This window comes from Dermacentor variabilis, chromosome 11, assembly GCF_050947875.1.
Source record: "Dermacentor variabilis isolate Ectoservices chromosome 11, ASM5094787v1, whole genome shotgun sequence".
Classification (NCBI taxonomy): Eukaryota; Metazoa; Arthropoda; class Arachnida; order Ixodida; family Ixodidae; genus Dermacentor; species Dermacentor variabilis.
The window spans coordinates 96,864,645-96,887,874 of NC_134578.1; the positions used below are offsets into that span (position 1 = coordinate 96,864,645).

General features: G+C 45.8%; 1 protein-coding gene across 1 annotated transcript in view; it reads right to left on the reverse strand.

The window, feature by feature from the left end:
• The window catches only part of LOC142563388 (uncharacterized), a 40,354-nt gene extending 17,752 nt beyond the window's left edge, over positions 1-22,602 (reverse strand). Inside the window, exons 1-4 of the mRNA XM_075673945.1 lie at positions 22,422-22,602; positions 21,536-21,643; positions 18,611-18,954; positions 17,694-17,760 (exon numbers count right to left, since the gene is read on the reverse strand). Coding sequence (XP_075530060.1) covers positions 17,694-17,760; positions 18,611-18,954; positions 21,536-21,643; positions 22,422-22,449 — 547 coding nt within the window. The 5' untranslated portion in view covers positions 22,450-22,602. The remainder of the gene's footprint in view (positions 1-17,693; positions 17,761-18,610; positions 18,955-21,535; positions 21,644-22,421) is intronic.
• Positions 22,603-23,230: the final 628 nt, after the last annotated feature.

Below are 23,230 nucleotides of genomic sequence, written 5' to 3' on the forward strand. Positions count from 1 at the left end.
CTCATTTCATTCTGCAGCCATGTACTCTTATCTGTTGTAGGGTTGGCACGTTTACAAAGAAAAAAAAAATATGTCAAGGGGGGCAGCACGTTTTTTGTTAAAAGTATGGTATGCAAAAATACAAACAAAATGAATGCAAAACAAACATGCAACACACCGCATACAAACTTTGCATGATCGAAATTTTTGGAAAGGTTTCGTATAAAATGTGGTAAGCTTTTAAAATTTCCATGCTGTTGGAAATAATTTCTCTGTAAAGCATGTCAATAGTCTACAAACAATCCAGCAAAACACACAAATCTGGATGACATAACGCATGATGCCGCACTCTCACCAATATGCACATAAATACTTAGTGCACGCATCCTAGCTGTCAGATATGAAGATACAGACATTTAAAAAAAAAAGAAACTAAAGGATGGATGGTTTTGTCTTGCTTCTTTGTATAACACGATGACAACATGTTTGAGAAATTAGAAATAAATTCGCTTGGGAAAATAGAGTAGCCTGACTGACTGAAATAGCGTAGCATGACTGAATGCCCAGCAGTACTTTGGTGATGCAACTCACACTTTATTGATTCAAGCAGAAGCCAAGCACCGGCAAATGACGTGCCAGTGTGAGGTTCGAACAGGCAGCCATCAGCAAGATGAAGACCTGTCTGGTGGTAACCAGACAGGCCTGTCACGAGACCGGTCACATTAGTAGTAAGAGCAGTTTTGTTGTAATAAAAGAGAAGCAGGATGTAGGAACTTAAGGACTACAAGCATCCTAACTCTCTCACACCTCAGTGGAGATCTGAAATTTACTGCAGCTGCAAGAAAGATGCACATGAAGAGAAAATATAGAAGAGAAGAACGTTACAATATAATAGACATAGAGAAAACAAAAAAAAAAAAACAGAAAGGAAGGAACACACTAATAGAAAGTACATGATAAACAGTGACACAAGTTTCATTGTAAAGCATTGCTTTGCTCGCTCTTCAGGTTTTCCTCCTACGGTTCCGATTAGCCCAAGTCAGAGTCGCACATTATGCACCATACTCTAAGTGGCAAGCTTGTTTACAACACACCAAAGGAACAAAACAACAGATCATCGACCAAAAAATAAAAATTTGTGAGCACTCGAAAGCTGTGAAACCCCCCATAATAATGACCACACTCTTCCTCTTGCCTGGAAGTTGCCTGGAAGTTGCCTGGAAAAAGAGAAATCTGATTTCAGAACTCAGCAAAAATATGATTTTCTAAAGCACTATCGCAGTAACAAAGGCACTAAAGTTAAAGACTAAGAAAAAACAAGATACAGATTTGCTCTGTCAAAAGTGCCATGTTTACAGAGAACTGAACTTTCATCAGAAAAATGGCATAAACCTAGGAAAGGATTGGTGGCACCACTGAAAATATTAAAGTAAACACAACCTTATGTGTACAGTTTGTAATTAGAAAATAGCATTGAATACCTGATAGGTTACAGCTTGGCCATTGTTTACTCCCCCCAAAGAAGAATTCATCGATTATGCCACCCTCTCTCAATGAATCTCTTCACTTAAACTTTGCAATAGTGCACAACAGAGAATGGCCTCCAAGGCTGCTGGCACAGCTACATCAGATGTTCAAAATATGGCAGCCATGAAGTCATTTCCTGTGTCTCAAATCTCTTCCAGTGACTGCAGTCTGCATAAGCATGGCCTATGAGATTCGTTTACAATGCGCTGAGCAAGCCATTGGAGAGTGCAGTGTGGATGATATCCAGTATTCAATGAGCGTGATTTAAAGCATAACGATTATGCAACCTCATTCACCAAAAAGTTATCCTCTAAACAAAGTATTTAGTATAAATGAAGTGCTACAATGCTTTCAGACGAGTAACAGCTTAGTGAACTGATCCGAAACTTCTTTATAGTGCTCAATAAATAAACATTCCTATGCTGACTGATATGCAAAACTGCCTTGTGGTACAGGAGAAAATTTTACAGGCAAAACAATGTCAAAGACACGGAAACATGCAAAAGTCAATGTACATAACTGTGAAAAAGTGAAAATGCACTTGCGATGATGCAGGTTACAAACACTGCAACAAAGCAAACAAAAGCACTATCTGTCGCAGAAACAGCTACAATGGGTGGCACAAATAAGTTTGAGAATTGAAGTAGTTTTAACATATCCATTAATGCAGCTAATGTCACAACCAACACAAAGAAACACCGCACAGGACATAAGGATGTATTACTCTTTTACTGAAAGGAAAATAAGATTCAAGTTTTTACTCTAGATATATCGAACTATGAATAACATTAACACATATCCTAAACAACCGTTTCATCGCAAGAGTCAAAAATACAGATTTAAGAATCCAAGAGTACCAGTACAACAACTAAAATGCTAACCAGCTTTTTTTTCTTTATCTTTTTCCCGAACAGCAAAAGAACAGCATACAGTGGTTGTGTTCCATGGCCGAGATTCCATACAGAAGATTGTTGAGGTAACAGCAATGCCTAGTGACGACTATGAGTGCACGAGTTCGCCATCAGTGCCTTTATTTAGAAAGGAATTTGATTTTCAAGACCGTAGTTGGTGATCGCTTTAGTTTTTTGATAGTTTTGCGATAGCTAAGGCCCAGCATAAGTTTTTGTGGATCGTGTCAATGTTGATGAAGCACATCTGTAGTCGCTGAACAACTAATACATACTCAACAGCAAGCAAGTCTAATCTGCAAATGTACATCATGATGGGGAATGTAGCAAGCAGTAATGTGTAGCGCTCACTTGTGCTGAGCAACTTGATCACCATCTGAAGTATTTTAGAGTCCGATGGGCGGAGATGGAAAGACTCGTCCGCAGCTTCAAGTGCAGCCAGTAACGCCGGTGTCTTCTTTGAAGAGAGCGAGCTTCATGCCAGAAGGGAGAAGTATGGGCTGGGCCACGTAGTTCATTGCCCATTATCCAGAGTGTCCTTCAACAACCGACAGTAAACAATGTGAAACCAAAACATTCTTTACACAGGCCAAATGAAGAGGCTACGTTGCAGCATCAAACATGGCCAAGTTGGTACCAAAGGAAATGACCGGAACGTATACCGTGCATAGTGGGGGAATGACAATGTCCTCAGAAACACAAAAGGCACTGTCTTGAAGTGCCGACTTCTCCGTGAGTCCTGTCATAACCTCGTGTTGTACCGATAGCTCTCCACTTCGACAGTCAACGGTTGCACCACACTCCTGCAAAAAATCGATGCCTAAAATAACATTGTGCGTGGATCGAGGAATAATGGTGAATTCAGTGGTAAATACTTTGCCACACAAACACACATCCACATTACAAACACCGACCTGGCACAACGTGTCACCACTAACACTACAACACGTAGAAATATTGTTCCAAGAAAACATCACTTTTTGTCCCAGTAGGGCTTTAAAATTTACACTCATCATGGAAATTGTTGCCCCAGTGTCCACAAGAGCCATTGTAGGTATATTGTCAACAAGCACGTGAACTTTGTTTTTCAGCATAAAAACTGGCGGAGGAATGTCGGTTTGCAGCGAACGGTATCCAGCGACCTCATCCCCATCGGCCGCGCTACCTAGTTTTCCGGTGGTGGGGATAGCAGGCGACGCCGCGGCAATGGAGACCACGGAGCACGTGGGGCAGGCGTTGGCCTTCACTTGCGATCGAAGGCTGGTGACGGGTTCCGGAAGCTACCTTGATGAAGTCCAGAATTGGTTGGCGGGTGTGGAAGCCATGATGTGGAATAGGGTCGATAATTTGACTGGTACGTCGCTCGTGGAGGTTCTTCTCGGAAAGGTCAGCGGTAGTCGCAAAACTTGGTGATGTGTCCAGGGACACCGCAACTATAGCACACAGGAGGCCAAATTCCCGATGCTGCTCAAAGCCTTCATTTCCACCAGCGAGCATAGGGTCATGATCGTCATATTCTCTGTGCCCTGAATAAGTGGTATGGTACCGCTGCGCTGGATAAGAAGTGCGGTGCTGCTGCTCGTTGTTGAAGCGAGGCCGGTTCGTGGGTTCCAGATGGAAGCCCAGCTCTAAATCGTCCACGTTCGCTGCATTAATAGAGGGTTGCCACAATGCAGGTGGTAGTCCAGGCTAGTTGCCTCGAGACTCGCCGCTACCACAACGGCTGATTTCGTGGCACCAGCGGAGCTCTTCCCGGACTATTTGTCATATTGCCGACAACAGATCGGATGGTGTGCTCGTGTCAATGCAGGCCAACGTTGGCACATTAGCCAAACGGCCAAATTTCGGTGGCACGCGATGCATCTTCAGTGCTTCAAACGCACGGTAATGTTGGATTACGTCGGCCACAGATGTCAGGTTTTGTTTGGCTATCGAGAACTGGTATACATATTCAGCTACGCCCTACCTTATCTTCATCAGACATACTAGAATCCACGAGTCTACATAGCTTGAGGACCTCTTTTATGTACCTAGTAAGAGTCTCGCGAGAGAGTTGGGCCCTTTGGGACAGGGTCTGTTCAGCTCCCTTCTTGCTTGTTGCGGAGACCCCAAAGCGCTTTTTCAGTTCTTGGCAAACATATCCCAGGTCGTAAGTGTGTTCTTGTGGTTGTCGTACCACATGAGAGCAGTATTTTTGAGCCAAAACACAACATTTGACAGCTGAGCGGTGGAGTCTATGCCATTACGTTTGCTCACCTGTCCGTACTGCTTCAACCACTTGTCCACGTCATCACTGCCAGTCCCGGCAAAACTTGGTGGCTCCTTGTAGAGTTGCGAAGGGCCCGTCGGCCTCAGAGCTTCAGTTTCTCGGCACATGTCTGCTGTTGAGGATGGTGGTAGTCCCGCCAGTCGACAAATGCGATGAGGTTCAGGTGGTAGCGATTGTGTCCTTGCATGCTTACATACCCAGCACCCCCACCACTCTGTTATGGGCTGTGTAGAAGGTGTTTATTTCAGGGAGCCATACGGCAAGCAGGTGCCTGTACTGCACATTGTCGTTCTCTTTCTCGCAGCCCTCTTAATAATGTTATTGTTGCTGCTGCTGTTGCTGCTCCACTACCTTTGACGCACTGTAAGAATATGTATATAAATACATATATATATATATATATATATATATATATATATATATATATATATACACACACACACACACACGCATACACAGTGCAACCCCATTGATATTGACACGTGTACTTCTTTACTTTTATCGGGCGGCCACTTCTCACCACCTAACAAATGTTATCGCATAGTGCAGGATGCGCCTGCATGTATAGGAAGATTCTGGAACGTTATCGATGCTTCTATCCGCTGTCTGTTGTCGCCGAACCTTGTGGTATCTGATTTCATCGTGTGACGCGAATGGTGTAGAACTTTGTGGAACACACGTGGGTCCCAGCGATTAGTCTGGAACATTCGACGACTGCTGTATAAAAACCGACGCGCTTGACCCGCTGATCAGATTTTCGACGACTGCTGACTGTGTTCGCCGCTATCGTTGTGCTTTAAGTGTAGCCTGTCTTTGTGGGCACAGGTTCGTCGAATAAAATGCTAGTTTCGTCTTTCTCAGTTTGGCTGCTTTCTTCACAGTCACTACCACGTGACATCTGGTGGAGGTGCTTGTGCGTTCATGTACCGAATGCCCCCGCAAAGCCGCACAAAGACTGAAGCCCGAGGGCAAAACCAACATCGCCCGGTGTGCTAGCCGCCGACTGCAAGGACTGCCCCCAGAGCATGGACTTCTACCTGAGACGACAAAGAAGATCATGGCCAAGACAACCCCAATGGCTGCCCCAGCGTCCCCCGTTATCCTGCAACAGCCTCAGGACCCACTGACCTTCCACAGAGCAGCTACTGAAGACCCGGAATGCTGGCTGGAGACCTACAAACGAATCGCGACTTTTAACTGGGACTCCGATGACAAGCTGCGGCATGTATACTTCGCCTTAGAAGACGCCGCCAGAATGTGGTTTGAGAACCGGGAGTCGACCATGACCAACATGGGACCTGTTCCGTAGCGGCTTCCTACGCACCCTTACGAGCATTGTGCGCAAGGAAAGGACCGAAGCCATGCTGGACGCCCGAGTGCAACTACCTACCAAGAACGTTGCCATATTCACGGAAGAAATGAACCGTCTGTTCCACCACACCAACCCGGATATGCCCGAGGAGAAGAAAGTCCGCCTTCTCATGCGTGGTGTGAAGGAAGAACTTTTCGGCACAATGATACGAAGCCCACCGAAGACCGCAGAAGAGTTTCTTCACGAGACCACCAGCATCGAGAAGACACTCGAAATGCGGAACCGGTAATTCAACCGCCGCACAAACTCTACCAAATACACAAGAATTCAATCACTGGCCACCGACGATCTGCGCGTGACTATTAGAGCGGTCGTACGGGAAGAGCTGCAGAAGTTGTACCCTAAGTCGCAGCCTCAAGTAGCCTCAATCACCGAAATCGTCAAAGATGAGCTTAAGCGATCCCTTGGAGTTCCTGAGGTGCAACCAGAATCACCGCAGCACCAGCCGGAAGCGATGAGCTATGCCGCCGTCGCCCACCACCAAGGCCCCCATGCACGACTGCACCAGGGACCTTTAACGCCACCATTCCGTCATCCACCGCCGCCGCCGCCAGCACGCCCACCCGTCGCCCAGCGTTGCTACGCGAGGAGGGCGAACATCTGGCGCGCTCCTGACCACCTACGATTCTGCTACCACTGCGGAGAAGCGGGTCACGTCTATCGCTGATGCCCATACCGGGAAATGGGACTGCGAGGGTTCGCCGTTAACGCGCCGCGACCATAGATTGGCGAACGACCTCGCGATATCGCCGACTACCTCACCGCCACTCAGTGGAGCCCTCGACGACCATCCCGTTCGCCGTCACTAGGCCGCTACCTGTCGCCGCAGCACCGACCATACACCGGCCCAGCGCGGGGATGCTCTGCGAGCCGATTTCCGGAAAACTAAAAGCAGCAACCGATGGAGGTGCGGTTGCTGTTCGTCGAACTGATGAAGATCTTCCGCCGCCAACGAAGATGCCGAAGAAACTACCTCGATGACATAACGACCCGCTGCCGTCCCGATGAAGTGTCGAAGCAAAGAATACGACGACGAAAGACGATCTGACGACGAGGTCAATGCAACACAGCCGTGATCCGACGCCAAGACCTAACTGTAACGCAAGACAAAGAATCACCGACCTCAATGTGTTTCTCGACGGCCACGCAGTTACTGCCTTAGTGGACACAGGGGCCGATTACTCCGTAATGAGTGGACACATCGCCGCCCAGTTGAAGAAAGTTAAAACTGCATGGGAAGGCCCTCAAATTCGAACCGCTGGAGGGCACCTCATCACGCTGACTGGAATCGGCCCGGCAAGAATTACCATTCATGACCGGACTTACCCCGCCACCTTCGTTATCCTCCAACAGTGTTCACAAGACGTCATTCTCGGCATGGACTTCCTGAACAAACATGGCGCAATCATCGACCTGAAGTTGAAGTCGATAACGCTGTCGGAAGATCGAGCGATACCGCCGGAGAGCTCTCGTAGTCACCATGCCTTAAGCGTGCTCGAAAGTCAAGTCAGCATTCAGCCTCGCTCCAGCATTGTCATTTCCATCGGCACCAAAACACCTGCCAAATGTAGAAGGCGTCATCGAGGGTGACCAACATCTACTGCTCGACCGTGAAATTTGCGTCACAAGAGGGATCGGCCAACTGCACGAAGGAAAAACTAAAGTGTTGCTGACAAATTTCAGCCAGGAGTTCAAACACATTAACAAGTGCATTACGATCACATACATCGAGGAAATTCTGGAAAGCAGTAATGCATTTGTCCTCTCCAGTTCTGCCGCATCTAACCCGACGACCACAGTTCCCGAACCAGACTTCAACGTAAATCCAAGTCTCCCCATGAGCAAGCAGCAACAGCTCAGAAGTTTTCTCCGACAATACAAGGACTGCTCTTCGATGTCATCGAGGATTCGACAAACACCAGTTGCAAAGCATCGCATAATAACCAAAGAGTGCGCTCAACCACTCCGCCAGAGCCCTTACCGAGTTTCGACGTGAGAATGTAAAGCTATTAGGCAACGAGTTGATGAAATGCTCTGCAACGACATCATCCAGCCGTCGAAAAGCCCGTGGGCATCTCCTGTTGTCCTGGTGAAGAAAAAGGACGGAACCCTATGTTTCTGCGTCGATTATCGTCAACTGAACAAGATCACGAAGAAAGACGTATACCCCCTTCCACGGATAGAGGCATTGGATCGGCTCTGCAATGCTAAATACTTCTCGTCGATGGACCTCAAGTCTGGCTACTGGCAAATAGAAGTTGACGAGAGATCGCGAAAAGACTGCCTTCATCATGCCAGACGGCCTCTACGAGTTCAAGGTCATGCCATTCGGACTGTGCTCGGCGCCTGCAACGTTCCAGCGCTTCATGGACACGGTGTTAGCATGATTTAAGTGGCAGACCTGTCTTGTTTACTTGGATGACGTTGTCATCTTCGCCGGAAATTTCGACGATCACCTTAGGCGGCTTGCGACAGTACTAGAGGCCATCAAATCATCAGGGCTCACTCTGAAGCCAGAAAAGTGCCGCTTCGCTTACGATGAGCTTTTGTTCCTAAGCCACGTCATCAGCAAATCCGAAGTACACCCGGACCTGCAGGAAACAGCTGCCATCGCAAAGTTCCCACGGCCCATCGACAAGAAGGCAGTGCATAGATTCCTTGGCATGTGTGCCTACTACAGGCGCTTTGTCAAGGACTTTTCATGCATCGCTGAGCCGCTAACGCATCTAACCAAATCTGGTGTCGAGTTCAAGTGGCAAACGCCACAGGTCAACGTATTTCAAGAACTAAAACGATGCATGCAGTCACCGCCGGTACTTGCACATTTTGACGAAGACACCGATGCCGAAATCCACACTGACGCCAGTAGCCTAGGCCTCGGTGCTGTCCTAGTCCAGAAGAAAGACGGACATGAACGGATGATATCTTACGCTAGCCGGTCGCTGTCAAAAGCGGAAGGCAATTATTCTACGATTGAAAAGGAATGCCTCGCCATCATTTGGGCTACAGCAAAATTCCACCCTTACCTATATGGCAGGCCATTCAAAGTCGTCAGCGACCATCACGCGTTGTGTTGGCTAGCTAACATAAAGGACCCTTCAGGACGGCTGGCGAGATGGAGCCTCAGACTGCAGGAATGTGACGTCACGGTAATCTACAAGTCCGGACGAAAACACTCAGACGCCGACTGCCTATCACGTGCCCCCATCGAGAAGTCCTAATCACCAACAGAGGAACAGCTTTTACAGCAGAGCTCACCCAAGCCATGCTGCAATACAGCCATACAAGCCACAGGAGGACAACTGCCTACCACCCGCAGACGAATGGTCTCACGGAGCGCCTGAATAACACCCTCGCCGACATGCTAGCAATATATGTTGACGTTGAGCACAAGACGTGGGACACGGTCCTGCCGTACGTAACCTTTCCTTACAACACGGCGGTGTAAGAAACAACACAGATCACGCCGTTTAAGCTGGTTTACAGCAGGAACCCGACAACGACGCTTGATGCTGTGCTGCCGCACGTCACCGACGAAGAGAATCTTGACGTCACGACCCATCTCCAGCGCGCTGAAGAAGCCCGACAGCTCGCCCGCCTACGAATCAAGAACCAGCAGTGTACCAACAGCCGACACTAGTACCTCCGACGACGCTTCGTCGAGTACCAGCCTGGTGACCATGCTTGGGTTTGCACCCCTATACGCTGACGAGGACTGAGCGAGAAGCTTTTGCGTCACTATTTCGGACCGTACAAGATCATCCGACGTATTGGCGCACTGGACTATGAGGTCGTGCCAGACGGCATTTCGCTATCACAGCGGCAGCGCTCACGACCTGAAATAGTCCACATTGTGTGACTCAAGCCGTACTACTAGCGTTAATGAGCTTTGGGACTTCGCGTAACTGACCATTGGACTTTGTTTCTTTTTGTTGTTTTGTCACTTTCGTTTAATAAGTGTCTTTTTGTGTTTCGCTCTCTTAGATTTGTAGCATCGGGACTATGCTTTTGAGAGGGGGTAATGACACGTGTACTTCTTTACCTTTATCAGGCAACCACTTCTCACCACCTAACAAATGTTATCGCACAGCGCAGGGCGCGCCTGCATGTATGGGAAGTTTCTGGAATCTTATCGATGATTCTATCCGCTGTCTGTTGTCGCCGAACCTTGTGGTATATGATTTCATCACGTGACGCGAATGGTGTAGAACTTTGTGGAACACACGTGGGTCCCAGCGATTAGTCTGGAACATTCGACGACTGCTGTATAAAAACCGACGCGCTTGACCCACTGATCAGATTTTGCCGATCACCAATTGTGTTCACTGCTATCATTGTGCTTTAAGCGTAGCCTGTCTTTGTGGGCACAGGTTCACCCAATAAAACACTAGTTTCGTCTTTCTCAGTTTGGCTGCTTTCTTCACAGTTACTACCACGTGACAATATATTCCTCACTGTTGTGTTTTCCTGGCTGCTACGTCACATTTTCGTAGTCCTGACCCAAATTCCATTGACTCCCATATATTACATTCCCATCTGACACAGAGCATGTGCTTTGTTTTGGTATATGCTTGCCTACCTGTTTCGGAAGCACCACACTTCCGACGTTGTCGACAGGTGCAGAAGAATCCTGTTCCTCCAGATCAGTCCATGGGAGGGATATTTGCGAACCTCGTTCCACACGAACTGCTCGAGGTTTTGAAGAAGAGGAAAAGGAGACAATCATCATAATCAGGCAATCGGCATTATCACACGTAGCAGCTAAATGTACATCACTAGTGCACAATTTTCCACGGTACTTTTATCAGTCCATAAACTAAAGGAACATTCACTTGGAATACTTGTACCTAAATTTCTCAGCGAAAAGCTCCACTCCCTATAATTACTAACAAGCAGTTTCCTGACTCCAGGTCCCCTGGATTTGCTTCTAATAATAGCTACTAATTCCCAATAACATAGAACTAGTGATGGCAAAGTTACTACAAGTTTTTCAGCCACATTATAATTGCACATATTACTACCTCACCATCACAAAGCACCATCTAACTTTTACAGATGTAAATCAAACCGCCTTCAATTTTGTACTCGATATAACCATTCCACTGGTTAACACTTTCTACAGTAATTGTTGTGCCTATTAAATATCTTTTGCATGTTTACTGGCTCTAGTACTATGCTGCTTTCTAGTAATAATGTATATCTGCTTTGAATTTAGGTTTTCTAAACAATACGACAAGGCAAGCAGGCGCCAACCCAAAAATTTTAATAGTTTTACCAAATTACAAATGTGGAAAACACAATAAACAAGCAAATGAGAACAGCACAGATAAAAGTAAATGCAACATAACAAATATAATATGTCCAGTGATCACAAACACATGCACATACACTTTTTGATAGGCTTATGTGACCTGTCCAACTTTCTAAGGGCTACTGCGTTAAGCACCCACAAAGTAGCATAAGCTGCAGTAGTGAATTCACGATGTCCCTACAAATGCCTCATTAGCAATACATAAGCAGTTTCTGGTTGGGCTTACTGACTTCGGAACATTTCTTCACAAAAGAAAGCAAAAAACTAAGACTGGAGACAATGCAGCCCTCCGACAGCTTCCCGTCTTTTCTGCAGTCAAACTCAAAGGCTACTTGTAAACAGCATTATGTTAAGTACTCGTGGAAAGTGTAAAAGTAGTTGTAGATTCAGTGCAACCATTATTATGAAATACCAGGACGATGCGGCAAGCAGAAGCACTTGTGGCAACCTCCTGTGGCACCATGCTTAACCAAGCTATTAGCCAATTGCATTCTGCAGCTACTACTCATATCTGCAGACGTAAGTGTTGCCACAATGATACAAGTTTCAATGCAAAGGATTAGGCAGTTTTGGAAATACGGGGCCTGAAGTTGGGGGACGCAATCCAGCAAGCATACAAAAAAATGCAAAGAGAGCATAGAAGAAAGTAAAGGGCCAACAATAAAGTTTGGGGTTTTTCGTACACAAAGCCACTTGTGCAAGGTCATAATAAAACTCCATAATACTTGTCTTGCTCCTCATGTTGAATTCCAATGGCGGAGTCGGAGTGGCCGACGGACTCCGCGAGCAAGCACTCGACTCTGGCGTAACAACGCCCCCAAATCCGCGAGTGGAACGCAACCTGCGCCGCCGGAGCAAGGTGGAAGCGGAACTTCTATAGCCGAGTTACTCAGGATGCCTTGCGTGTTGTCATTTCCTTCCGCTGTTTGCTCCCAGCACCGCCACACCGGTCACTTGTCTCTTCAGAGCCGTTCACCTGTTATTTTTTTAAAGTGTGGAATGGATATCTCGCCAAGCGTGCAGCAGCTTTTGCTTCCTCGCGAGTCGTGACCGGTAGCGCCTACCAGCAGACAAACGTGGTAAAGGAAATACATCACGCAGAGTTCCGGTCCACTCTGCTGATTTTGGCAGAGCATCTTTTTCTGCTCCACGGAGTAACTCCCGCTCTGAATCCACTCCGACTGTCTCATTGGAACACCTTACACCCACCCTCACTCTGTCACTGGAACAAACTTGCTCCAAAATGAGCAGAAAAACTTGCTCTGACTCTGCTATTGAAATTCAACATCAGATTTTCTCCCTCAGGGTCCAGGTAGCCTCAGTCACACACTGCACACCGCACTCGAAGCAAGCAAATTGGTGAGCTCATTCCCAACACACAAAGGGAAACATACAACAAGTCATCCACCGACAAACTAAGAAATTGCAAGCACTGAAAAGCTGCACAACTGCTTATATTAATAACCACAATCTTCTTCATGCCCACATGGCACAAACCAGTGCTGTGTCTTCAGCAAGTGACACCTGAAACCATGGGAGAAGAGGAATCTTATTTCAGAAGGCTCAATAGATTTCCATTTCGAAAGCACTATCACAGTTAGAGAGATACCGATGACCAAGATTAAGCCAAACCTGACAGATGCATTTTGTGCTGTTGAAAATATTACATTTACGAAAAGCAGCAATTGCATAAGTGAGAAAATGGTATAACATAGGAAAAAGACTGGCAGCACAGCTGTGATAATATTGAAGTGGACACAATTTATAAGGTCTCGAATTGAAAAACTGCAGTGAACACCTGATACATTACTTTTCAACAAGAAAATAGTAAGGCCAGTTTTATGGGCGGTGTCCATATCCATGCATGAGCGACAGTCCCCTCCACGTAACACAAGCTGGTCTTAAAGGCTTTGCTTTTACTGGCTGCAAGAGCGACCCTTCGAGTTAAAGAGTCCTCATGGGCAAGTGAGCGCATTGAGATACTTGGCACGTTTTGATTTGGCCTTACTGAGGTGAAGTTAGAATGCAGGCAAGAACTTGCGCAGACAAGGAAGGCGCGGATAGCTTGGGCTTCTGAAAGTGAGTGTTATGGCATCGCAGCAATGCCCTCTCCTATCATGCAACACCAGTCACGCTACTGCGGTAGCCGGTGTTCGCATTCGCTCCGTCAAGGTTCGCTTGTGCAATGACGCCGCAGCCAATGGGAATTTGCCTGCTGTTTAGCTGCTACAGATGACAGACGCCTGCTTTTTTGCTCAATGAGCCATTTGATGATTTTACATTTTAAAAATTTTGATACAATAATAAAAGAAAAAGATTCGGCAGAAACAGTTGGAGATGGCTTTTAAATCAAGCAGTACATTCCTGGTGTACTCTGCTGAGTTTTACACTGATATTGAGTAAGACACAACGTTGAAATGCCTACAGATCGATATGCCACATCTTGAAACCAGTGTCTCTGCCAGTATAAGTTGGTGCCGAGACACTCGGCAACGATGCCAAGCGAGGCGACAAGCTGAAACACCAAGCTGTAGACATGTCAGGTTTCCACACTGGAATCACTCATGGCCCGTCCTCAGCATTCCCTCTTGTCACCTGCCTTTACAAAGTATGTGAACGCTGGCTGCATGGTTGAGCCACTGTGTTGCCATCATCACCACCTGGGCCTGGCTAAAGCGCCTAGCCTGGGGCCTGAGAGGAAGCTGGCAGTCGACCTGGGGCTTTGAACAGTAAAAGTTCTCTCTTGAATGGCTCTTTCACCCTGTGCCGTCTCTGCGAGCCTCAGCTGGCCACTGGCTCTGAAGCTACGGACCTGAGCCCGCAAATGCAAACAAATTAAATGTCAACCAAGATTTTAAAATTATTTAAAACTTTACATTCTGGCCCCACATAGGAGTGTTACTCACAATCTTAATGCAATGAGCACTGGTCTATCAATTACATAGATGGCGGAACCAAGTCACATGCTTTCCAGGCTAAGCTGTACTTCTCGAGGGCCAGAGAAAACAGTAGGACAAGTCATCAGGTAGACATAGCAATGGACCTCAGTAATGTTGGCTTGGCCACACTGTGTGGCCAAGCCAGCATGACTTTGCCCATACACTCTATGAAAGTTGATAAAGTCGAGAGTGCAAACAAATATTTGTTGGGAAAAGTTGCAAAGAAAACTAAACAGACAGCAGCCACAATGAAGAAATTGTATCAGGAACTTGACATTCCAGCACCACGCAGCCGACTTGAACCTTGAATGATTTCTCAATCTGGGCCAGTGTCTGTTTTGTTTGCTTAATGATTCTTCGTGACGAAACGACGTTTTCATCAGAATTTCGACTTCACGTTGAGGCTGTGACATCGATCGATGAAAAGCAAGGCAACGACACCAGTAGAAATGCTGGCGTCAAGATCCGACATGCCTAGCCTTTGACATTTCTGCCTGTCGTGTCACGTGGCATGGACACTGCCTGACACAATGCCAGCCACTGCTGGCAGAAGCACTGAAGGTGCTTGCTACGCTCCACTCGGCTGATGACATCGGTGTTTGTGCCGTGTGATCGTCGGCTACTCAAAGGCCTCCACTGCCTCTCTTCCTTTAGTAGACATTGAATCAATGAGGCTTAAAAGCACTTGTGTCCCTCTTTTCACGACAAGAAACACAGTCAATCTAAAATAGGGAAAGTAGGCAAAGAAAGCTTTAAAGAGATATAACTGAGAAAAAGAAGTGGAGCTGTACTAGTACGAGGGTTGTACTAAAGGTAATGCAAAAGTTGGCCCAACTTTCTTATTAATTGCCCGATGTTCTTCATATGCCACGTGCTCATAGGGTAACTTCTTTAAATACAAAGATACTACTCAATAATGTCTCCATGACAACAGATGCACTTGCTTCAACGTTGAACTCAGTGCTCGAATGCTCTTTGAAAAAATTCAAGTGTGCACAAATCAATTCGTAAGATCGCTGACAATTTGTGTCACTGGTCACAGTTGATGGTCTATCAAACCGTGGTTTGTCTTCAACGCTTGTTTCCTCCTCTTTAAACTTTTGCATCCATTTCTGCACATTACTCTTGTCAATAGTGTCACCTCCCTAAAGTGAAATGAATTCAGTAGCCTTCACTGAATGTCTGGATGACCTGCAACCCTGCTTGCTCAAAAACTCAATGACAGCCCCTCGCTTCTGCTCGGAATCCATTAGTTACCTGCAATGAAAAAGAAAAGTTACTATGGGATATTAAAGAGGAATATTTACTCTACAAACATGTGGAATACAAAAAACATCAGTTAATGAAAAATATATGCCAACTTAGCATTACTTTTGGCACAACCCTCATACATTATAACCCTTTCGCAATACAAAAGCCACTCTTACTGTGAGAAGATGCTTGGCAAACCAGACAAGATGCAATAATGAAAAACCGGTTTCGCCGCCAAGTTGACGTAAACGCACCATCTTGCCTTCACGTCGTATGATGGTGTCTGCGTGGACCTAGTTAATTCTTTATCAGTTAAGATGGACTACATTGTATACGCAAGAGGCAACAGCTGAACTTAGAAAGTTTTAAAAACTTTTACCAAGCCACAACGTCTGAAAAACGAAAAAATACTTTGAAACCCGCTATGTTATACAGAGGTACGTGCACTAAGGTTATTCACAGCAAATTAAAAAAAAGAAGAAACATGGACTTGACACCCACTCTTTCTTGTAACAACTTATTACAGCAAAATTTATGAATATATAGTTTTAAAAGAAAATGTTACCAGTATTAATTTGGTGCTTCACTTTAGTGTCCTTTTAATTCCATTGAAGCAATACAGTCTTCGGTACACTATAAGCATACAAACGGTTGTGCTCAATCACCTGTTTTACATAGCACCTGTTGCAACATTTGCAGTGTTGTCGTGCATGAACTTTGTAAAAATTGCCGAAAACAGACACATAAGAACATGCTGTGTTAATCACAGCATTCAGGATACAGTGCTATGCAAAGCACAATGTTTTCACTGGCGCATTCCAGTTCAGCTTGCTCAATACAATGATAACACGCTTGTAGGAGCACTGTCATCATACCGTTTGCCATAACACTGGTGAAGTAACTGATACCCTAAACACGTTTCATGACCAATACATGGTTTGGCAATAAAAAACGAGTAGTACACAATATTGGAATCATAACAAGAAACGAGTCCACAGGAACGGCAAGTGACCAGCAGCGACCAAATAAGCTATGTCGCTGGATCTACTTCGACACGGGGACTTGTCAGGGCAGCAACTCTTTGTCCCCCTGGCAAGTCCCCTTGTAGAAACGTAAACTCCGGCGACATTCACTGTTCAACCATTGTTGAGCCCTACGACACCGAGTTGCATCACTGCATGTTGCGAGTTTACCTTGGCTGTCAGCTCAGTCCCAACACACAGGGAATTCGGATTAACAAGCTCACACCACCTTCACTTCATAGCAAGCGTGCATGGAACTGACAAGCCAATCAAGAGTACAAGGGGCGAAATTTATGCCACCTAGCCTCTGCCATGCTGTCTCAAGGGAATCTTTAGAGCCGTTGAACAGAGAAGTGATCCACTGCGCTTGCCTTCCTAGTTACACAGGACAACCGAAACCTAGAAACGACGGAGGAAAGAAAAACTTGGAAGAAAGCACCACATGACAATTTTGAAGCATGGTCATCACAAAATTTTGCATAGCACTAACTGAAATTCTTTTAAGAAAATTTCACCTAACTACAGCTTAGGAAGTGCAATATATCTGGCCCCATTCTTTTCCTGAATAACGCTAAAACCTGCCTACGTAGAATATTTCATTATTTCATTAATGAGGTTTGACCGCACTGTTGCCAGTCTGTGAAAAGCAATAAAAATATGTGCAGAAACCACCGCCAATGACACTGAACGCAAGCAAATAAATGAATGCTGCTAGAAAGCTATTTATTTTATTAAAGGACCAAATCTCTCGACTGCATACATTTGTTACAGTGAGAATACTTAGGTTGCTGTTTCATTGCATGGTTGCACAGAGAACAAAGCTGTTAACCAGCACATCTCTAGCGGTAGCATACGTGGCTTTACATATAAGCCAGTTCGTCATATGTGTGTTGCCTCCAGCGGAGCAAGCACCCGCGCAGAATGCGAATGGCCATTCTCCTTTTTCGCAGCTGCCACAGGGGAGGGGGTGACGGGAAGAGAGGAAGACCATCTTTGGCGAGTGCCCCACTACAGTGTCTAAACCTTCCGACTGCACAAAACCTGTGCACAACAGCAGGCGTGTCTCCCAATGCTAATTGTTGTTCGGCAACAAATGTGGCCCGCAACTCGGTTACGCAAGAGCATGCACGTTTGCACTGGCCCCTTTGTGTTGACGGAGAAAGTCTGACCACCATCCGCCGTCTGTAAAAACAGGCAAAAAGTGCAAAGAAACCTATTAGACTAAAGAAACAAATAGTTTCTGCACGAATGACTATGCTTGTTTTAAGCATCACATCTGCAGCCACGTTGCTGTCCTCACCAGAAGGAAACCGAACAGCTTCTAAGCCTGCGCTATAGTAAGCTAAAAGGTCCATAGTCATCTCCCCTCACAGTCTGCTTTGCCACAGCTCAAGAAGGGAAAAGATTAAGCAAATAAATAAAAGGAACAAGTGGAAATGACGTGGTGTCTGATGTTGCTGGTGGTTTCTGCACCAAATAACAGACAGTCCTCAGAGATGGGTGATCATTGAACTTTATTTGACACTAAGGATGCAACACCCTTATTTTAGGGTGTTTTCCTTGCACACGAGAGTTAGTGCCACATCGCCTCTAGAAAAATATGATTACTTCGAAATTTCGAAAGGAAAAGTGTAATAGATGAGAACAAAAAACATCTGAAGGAGCAATCACAATGATTAGAGAAGTCCCGTGGAGACAAGAAACATTTTAGATTTGCTTCGTTATATCCAATAATTCTTTATATCTGTGTTTGTCATACCCAGGTATGAATGTTCAATAGCAATAGACCACCTGTACAATAGCAAAACAACACTTCTATTTATGTTGTTCCCGTCATAGTACCAGATCACTTTTTAGTAAATTTAGCAGGAAACTTTCCACCCTTAACAAATGAAGTCTTTCTTTTTTAGGGTAGCAAAACACGCTGTGCCATTGGTGGTTGACTGACAAAAAGACACCCATGGGCTCAATTGGAGACTGCAGTTCTGATGACACTTGCAGTCGCAGGCCAAAGGATGGCCGTCTACAGCACCCCACTGCCGACGTTGGCCGGCCGGGCCTTGCGTCTGCGTCCATCACTGTGCGGCTTGTGCGTGCGCATGTGCACCTTGACGTCGCTACGCTGTGCGAAGGCGGCGGGGCACAGTGGGCAAGAGAAGGGCCGCTCGCCAGTGTGCGTGCGCATGTGGCGCACCACGTGCGATCTGTGCGCGAACCCACGGTTGCACACGTGACACCGAAAGGGCCACTCGCCCGTGTGCAATCGCTCGTGGACCACCAGACTGGCTCGTTGTCGAGTCGCATACGGGCAGTAGATGCACCGGTACCGCAGGGCCCCTGCTGGCAGAGCCATCTGTGTGGACTCCTGCAGGTAATCTACGTGCGGAAACGAAAGGTCGAGTCAATAATCAAAGGGATGCTAAGGAAAATGAAAACAAGTTGAGCTGTGTTAGCTGTGATGCCGAAGGTATCATATAGGCAGGGGCGTGGCCAGGGAGGGGGGTGGGGTGTCATGGGGCTTCAGCTCACCCCGAAATTTTTTCGTGCTGTCCATGCACTGCCTACCCAAGCAATCCCCGGTGCCGGAAATCATTCTGAATTTTCTCTAGAATGTCTTTTCCACGCTCAAAAAGACATTTCAGTGTGAGCCTTGCGAACTCGGGCTGGATTTCCTGGCAGCGCCCATGCACCGGGAGTCCCATAACGCAAGCAGCCCTATCCGAGCACACTCTTTCAAGGGCGTTTTGATGGTGAATGGGCTCGCCACGGCATCTTGCGGAGGCCGCGGAATCTATGCAGCGCATGGACGTCAATTCCGAAATTTATGGGTATAAAGTTCTCATAAACTTTTGATGTGAAAGGTGCACTGACATTCCCAAAGTTGTGCTTTATATTTTCAATTGCGGAACTTTGTGCATTTGATGTTACTATAAATATTGGACGCCAAAGGTGCATTGACTTTTCTAAAGTCTTACATCGGACCATACAACGAGACAAGCCAAATCAACACACTATCAGACAAGTTGACAAAGCCAGCAGCGAGGTCCGATCAGATGAAGCGTTCTGGTGGTTCATTTGTGCCATCATGACACATAAAAAATATCAACTTTTTTTTTTTTTTCACCTACGCCAAAGCATCGATGTCAAGACACTAAAGTCAGCCAAGGTAACTACGTTCTTATTTATTTTTTCTACTTCTACTTTTATTCGCGAGGACAAATTGAGCCTCTTCAATTTTTTTGTCTTCGCTACCCTACCCGCGGGCTGCCAGAGGCAGCCAGAGTGCATTCGTTTTTCTCGTGTTTCTCCGACCACCGCGCGGCGCACCGGTGCGTGTTCGCTTTTCTCTGGCCGAGTGGACTTTTGCCTGGCAGAGTTTTAGGCACTTTCTGGCTAGCAGACGAGAAAAAGAAACTGCCATCGCTCGCCGCCATCACTGTGGGGACTCGACGAATTGCACCATGTTCGCTTGAGCGCAACCTCTCCGGAAAGTCTTGTCTCGCCAGTGTAGGACACCGAGCAGTATGCGTATGGTTCTCGGTGGACCAAGCGTCTCACGTTTTCTTCGATATTCTTTCGGTAGCTACATTAGGTGCCCAAAGTAGGCATTCGATTGTGGCCAACTTACTTTGCGCTTTTTCATTTCGGTGCCCCGGCCCCACAAAGGAAAGAAAAAAGACATTGCTGTGACGCAGCGAATTGTCGTATGGTGAAAGTTCGATTTTGTTACTTCTTTTGCGGATAATAATGGGCCACGGCACGCTTCAGTTGCCAGATAGTCTTACTATATAGTATTGCGATAGTAATTATATGGACACTTTAGGCGGATTCCTGCCGTCGTCGTGGCCTCATGTTTCGTATAAAGTCCAAGGGCGATAACATCGTGACTGCACGCCGCATGCTGCATGTGCGAGTGAAAGCGTAGGGAGGGGGATGGGGGACTGGAATGGGTGAGACACCGGTGGTGAGTCAGTATTGTGTGAGCAAAAGAGAAAAGCGGGGAGCAAGTGCGCCGCCTTCCATCGCGCGCGATACATCGGGGGGAGTGGATGGAATGGGGGTGGGATCTAGGATTCTGTGAATCTCTGATTGCGCAACATGTTTATTTGCCTTGTTTGACGCATTATATACAGTGACTTTTTCTTAGATACATAGATTTATTGGAGACTTATACGTATATTTAAATATCTTGTTGCGGAGTTTTGTGTATACGTGCCGTAAACTTTGTGTCCAGTGACACTTTTTGGCCTTTTATCAAGCTGTATCTTCACATTGGTATATTCCATTGTATCTTCGCATTTCTAATGTACGAAGGCGAGTAAAATGAAAGTGAGCCAACCCACCCCACGCAATAATTGTTCGGTCCATTATCTGCGAGGCATGCACGTGACACAGAGACATCTCTCTATTACAAAAGTGACACTTAGGTGTGAGTATCAAGGCTGTTTAATGCTCTCATGCACTGGGTTTAACATAGTTGCGCGACATAAAGGACGCTCTAGAAGTTGAGCAGTGTGGTGCCCTGAGGTTTTTGACAGCTGAAGATGTTTCCCCAAAAAAAATTAGTCGCTGTATGGCTGCCGTGTACGTTGAATATTGCATTAATTGGCCACTGTGAAGCGTTCGAGCAAACAATTCAAAGAAGGACGTGAAAGTTGCAAAGACGGTCCAAGACCGGGTCAAAGCCATCGTGCAATCACCCCTAACAAAATTGCAAATGTTGATGAGCTGAACATCAGTCACGGGTCGGTTTACGCCATAATTCATGAACATCTCGGTTATCCGCTCTTGTGTGAGCAATGGTTGCCAAAGATTTTGAACTACGGCCAGAAGATGAAGTTCAGCGCTGCCTTGACTCATCTGATCCGCTATCACAATAAGGGTGACGACTTCTTGTTGCCAATTGTGATCCGGGACGAACCATGGTGAAATACATATTGATGATAAGCTTGCCTACCTGTTTCTGAGGGCCTTGCAGTTGCAGCATTGTTGACAGTCACGGACAAACCTTGTTCTTCCCGATCAGCGAATGGTGAGCACGCTTGTCCTTGCTCCAGGCCCAATCCTTAAAATTTTTGAAAAAGAGAAAAGACTAGTGTAGTGCAAAATGGTGTGAACTTGAGCTTGAACGATGGGAAAATGAGCATGCGAGTAAAGCACGAGAGAGAATGCTAAAAATTTGTAGTTAAAACATATAGGGGTGAGTTCTTGAGACCAAAGCGAATGTGAATTGAATAGTGCCTGAAGCAAATCGAATATTGAATACTTTGAATAGTTCTTGAATAATGAAAAGTCGTTTTCGATTAATACAAAACGACATTCACATCCTGGTATTCATAATGCCAGGAAGTTTTCATCGTTACAATGCATGTCGAATTGTTCATTAGAAGCACAAATGAAGCATTAGGCAAAAATAAGCAGTTTGTCCATGTACACAGGGCTCCTCGGACAGTGCCAATGACAACAGTAACAGCAGTAAAGTTCACTTTCCTGAGCATTGTAGCCTGCTCCAATACACGAGTTCTCATGCTGTATGACTACATTATACCCGTAGAAAGAAAAATTATCGAACTATTGCCCCAATTTATACTTTCTTTCACATAGTTGACACATTGCAATATTTAGAAACTATGGGAAGAAACATTCACATGTGGCTAAAATAGGGACTACGTATTCAATTTGAACACCAAATCCCATAGGACACTGAGATTCAATGTTATTTGAAAGTTTCCAACATTCGCACGCACCCGAAAACATGCACTAAATTGACCACTCGTTACACAAAATATGAGTGCGAACCTATGTTCTACCAGATGCATATTGTGCGCAAGTAGTATCATTACGTGTGCGCTCGTGAGATCTTTGAGACATTCACTGTGCATTGCAAGGGGCCCTCCTTTGTCAGCATGCTCTCGGTTACCTGAAGTGACAAAGGGATGGGCAATGTCCACGACTGAGCAATCGGAAACTTCCGATTCCTTTTTCGTCCAAGATCACACATGCGGTTTTTCAGGTTGGTTCTTTAGTGTGCTCACTTGTTTTTTCAGTATATATATATACATACACACACGCACGCACACGCACACACATGCACACACTGCGGTTTCAAAATAAACACACTTGTTGGTGGTGAGCACACGGTCCTGTCCTCTTTTATCCCGTTCCTCAAGCTGTTCTTCATCATAAGAGCGCTAATCATAAACAAGTGTGATGGTACGCTCCTCCCTAGTCTGCCGAATCCAATCATATAGAGCGTCCTCGAAGTTGGCACAACCTATCAATTTTTTATAGGTTTGCAAAATCACAAAATTAGAAAACAATAAACAAAAAAGAAAGAAACCAATACAAATAGTACAGACTAAAGCAAAATTACAAAGATATGTTTAGTGATCACAAACAAGCACACACAAGAACTTCCAGAACAGCAATAACACTTTGTCCTCTGTCAAAGTTTCTATGGGCTACATAACCCTAAAAGCTCATATGGTTGGAAAATAATATTGTCAACCAAAGTAGCACAGGCAGAACTGGTGAATCCACTACGTCCTTCACAAACACTTCAGCAACAGTACATCAACAGTTCGGCTGGGCTCCTTGATCCGAGAACATATTTTCAAAAATAGCAATAAAATATTTGGGCTAGAAGCAATCC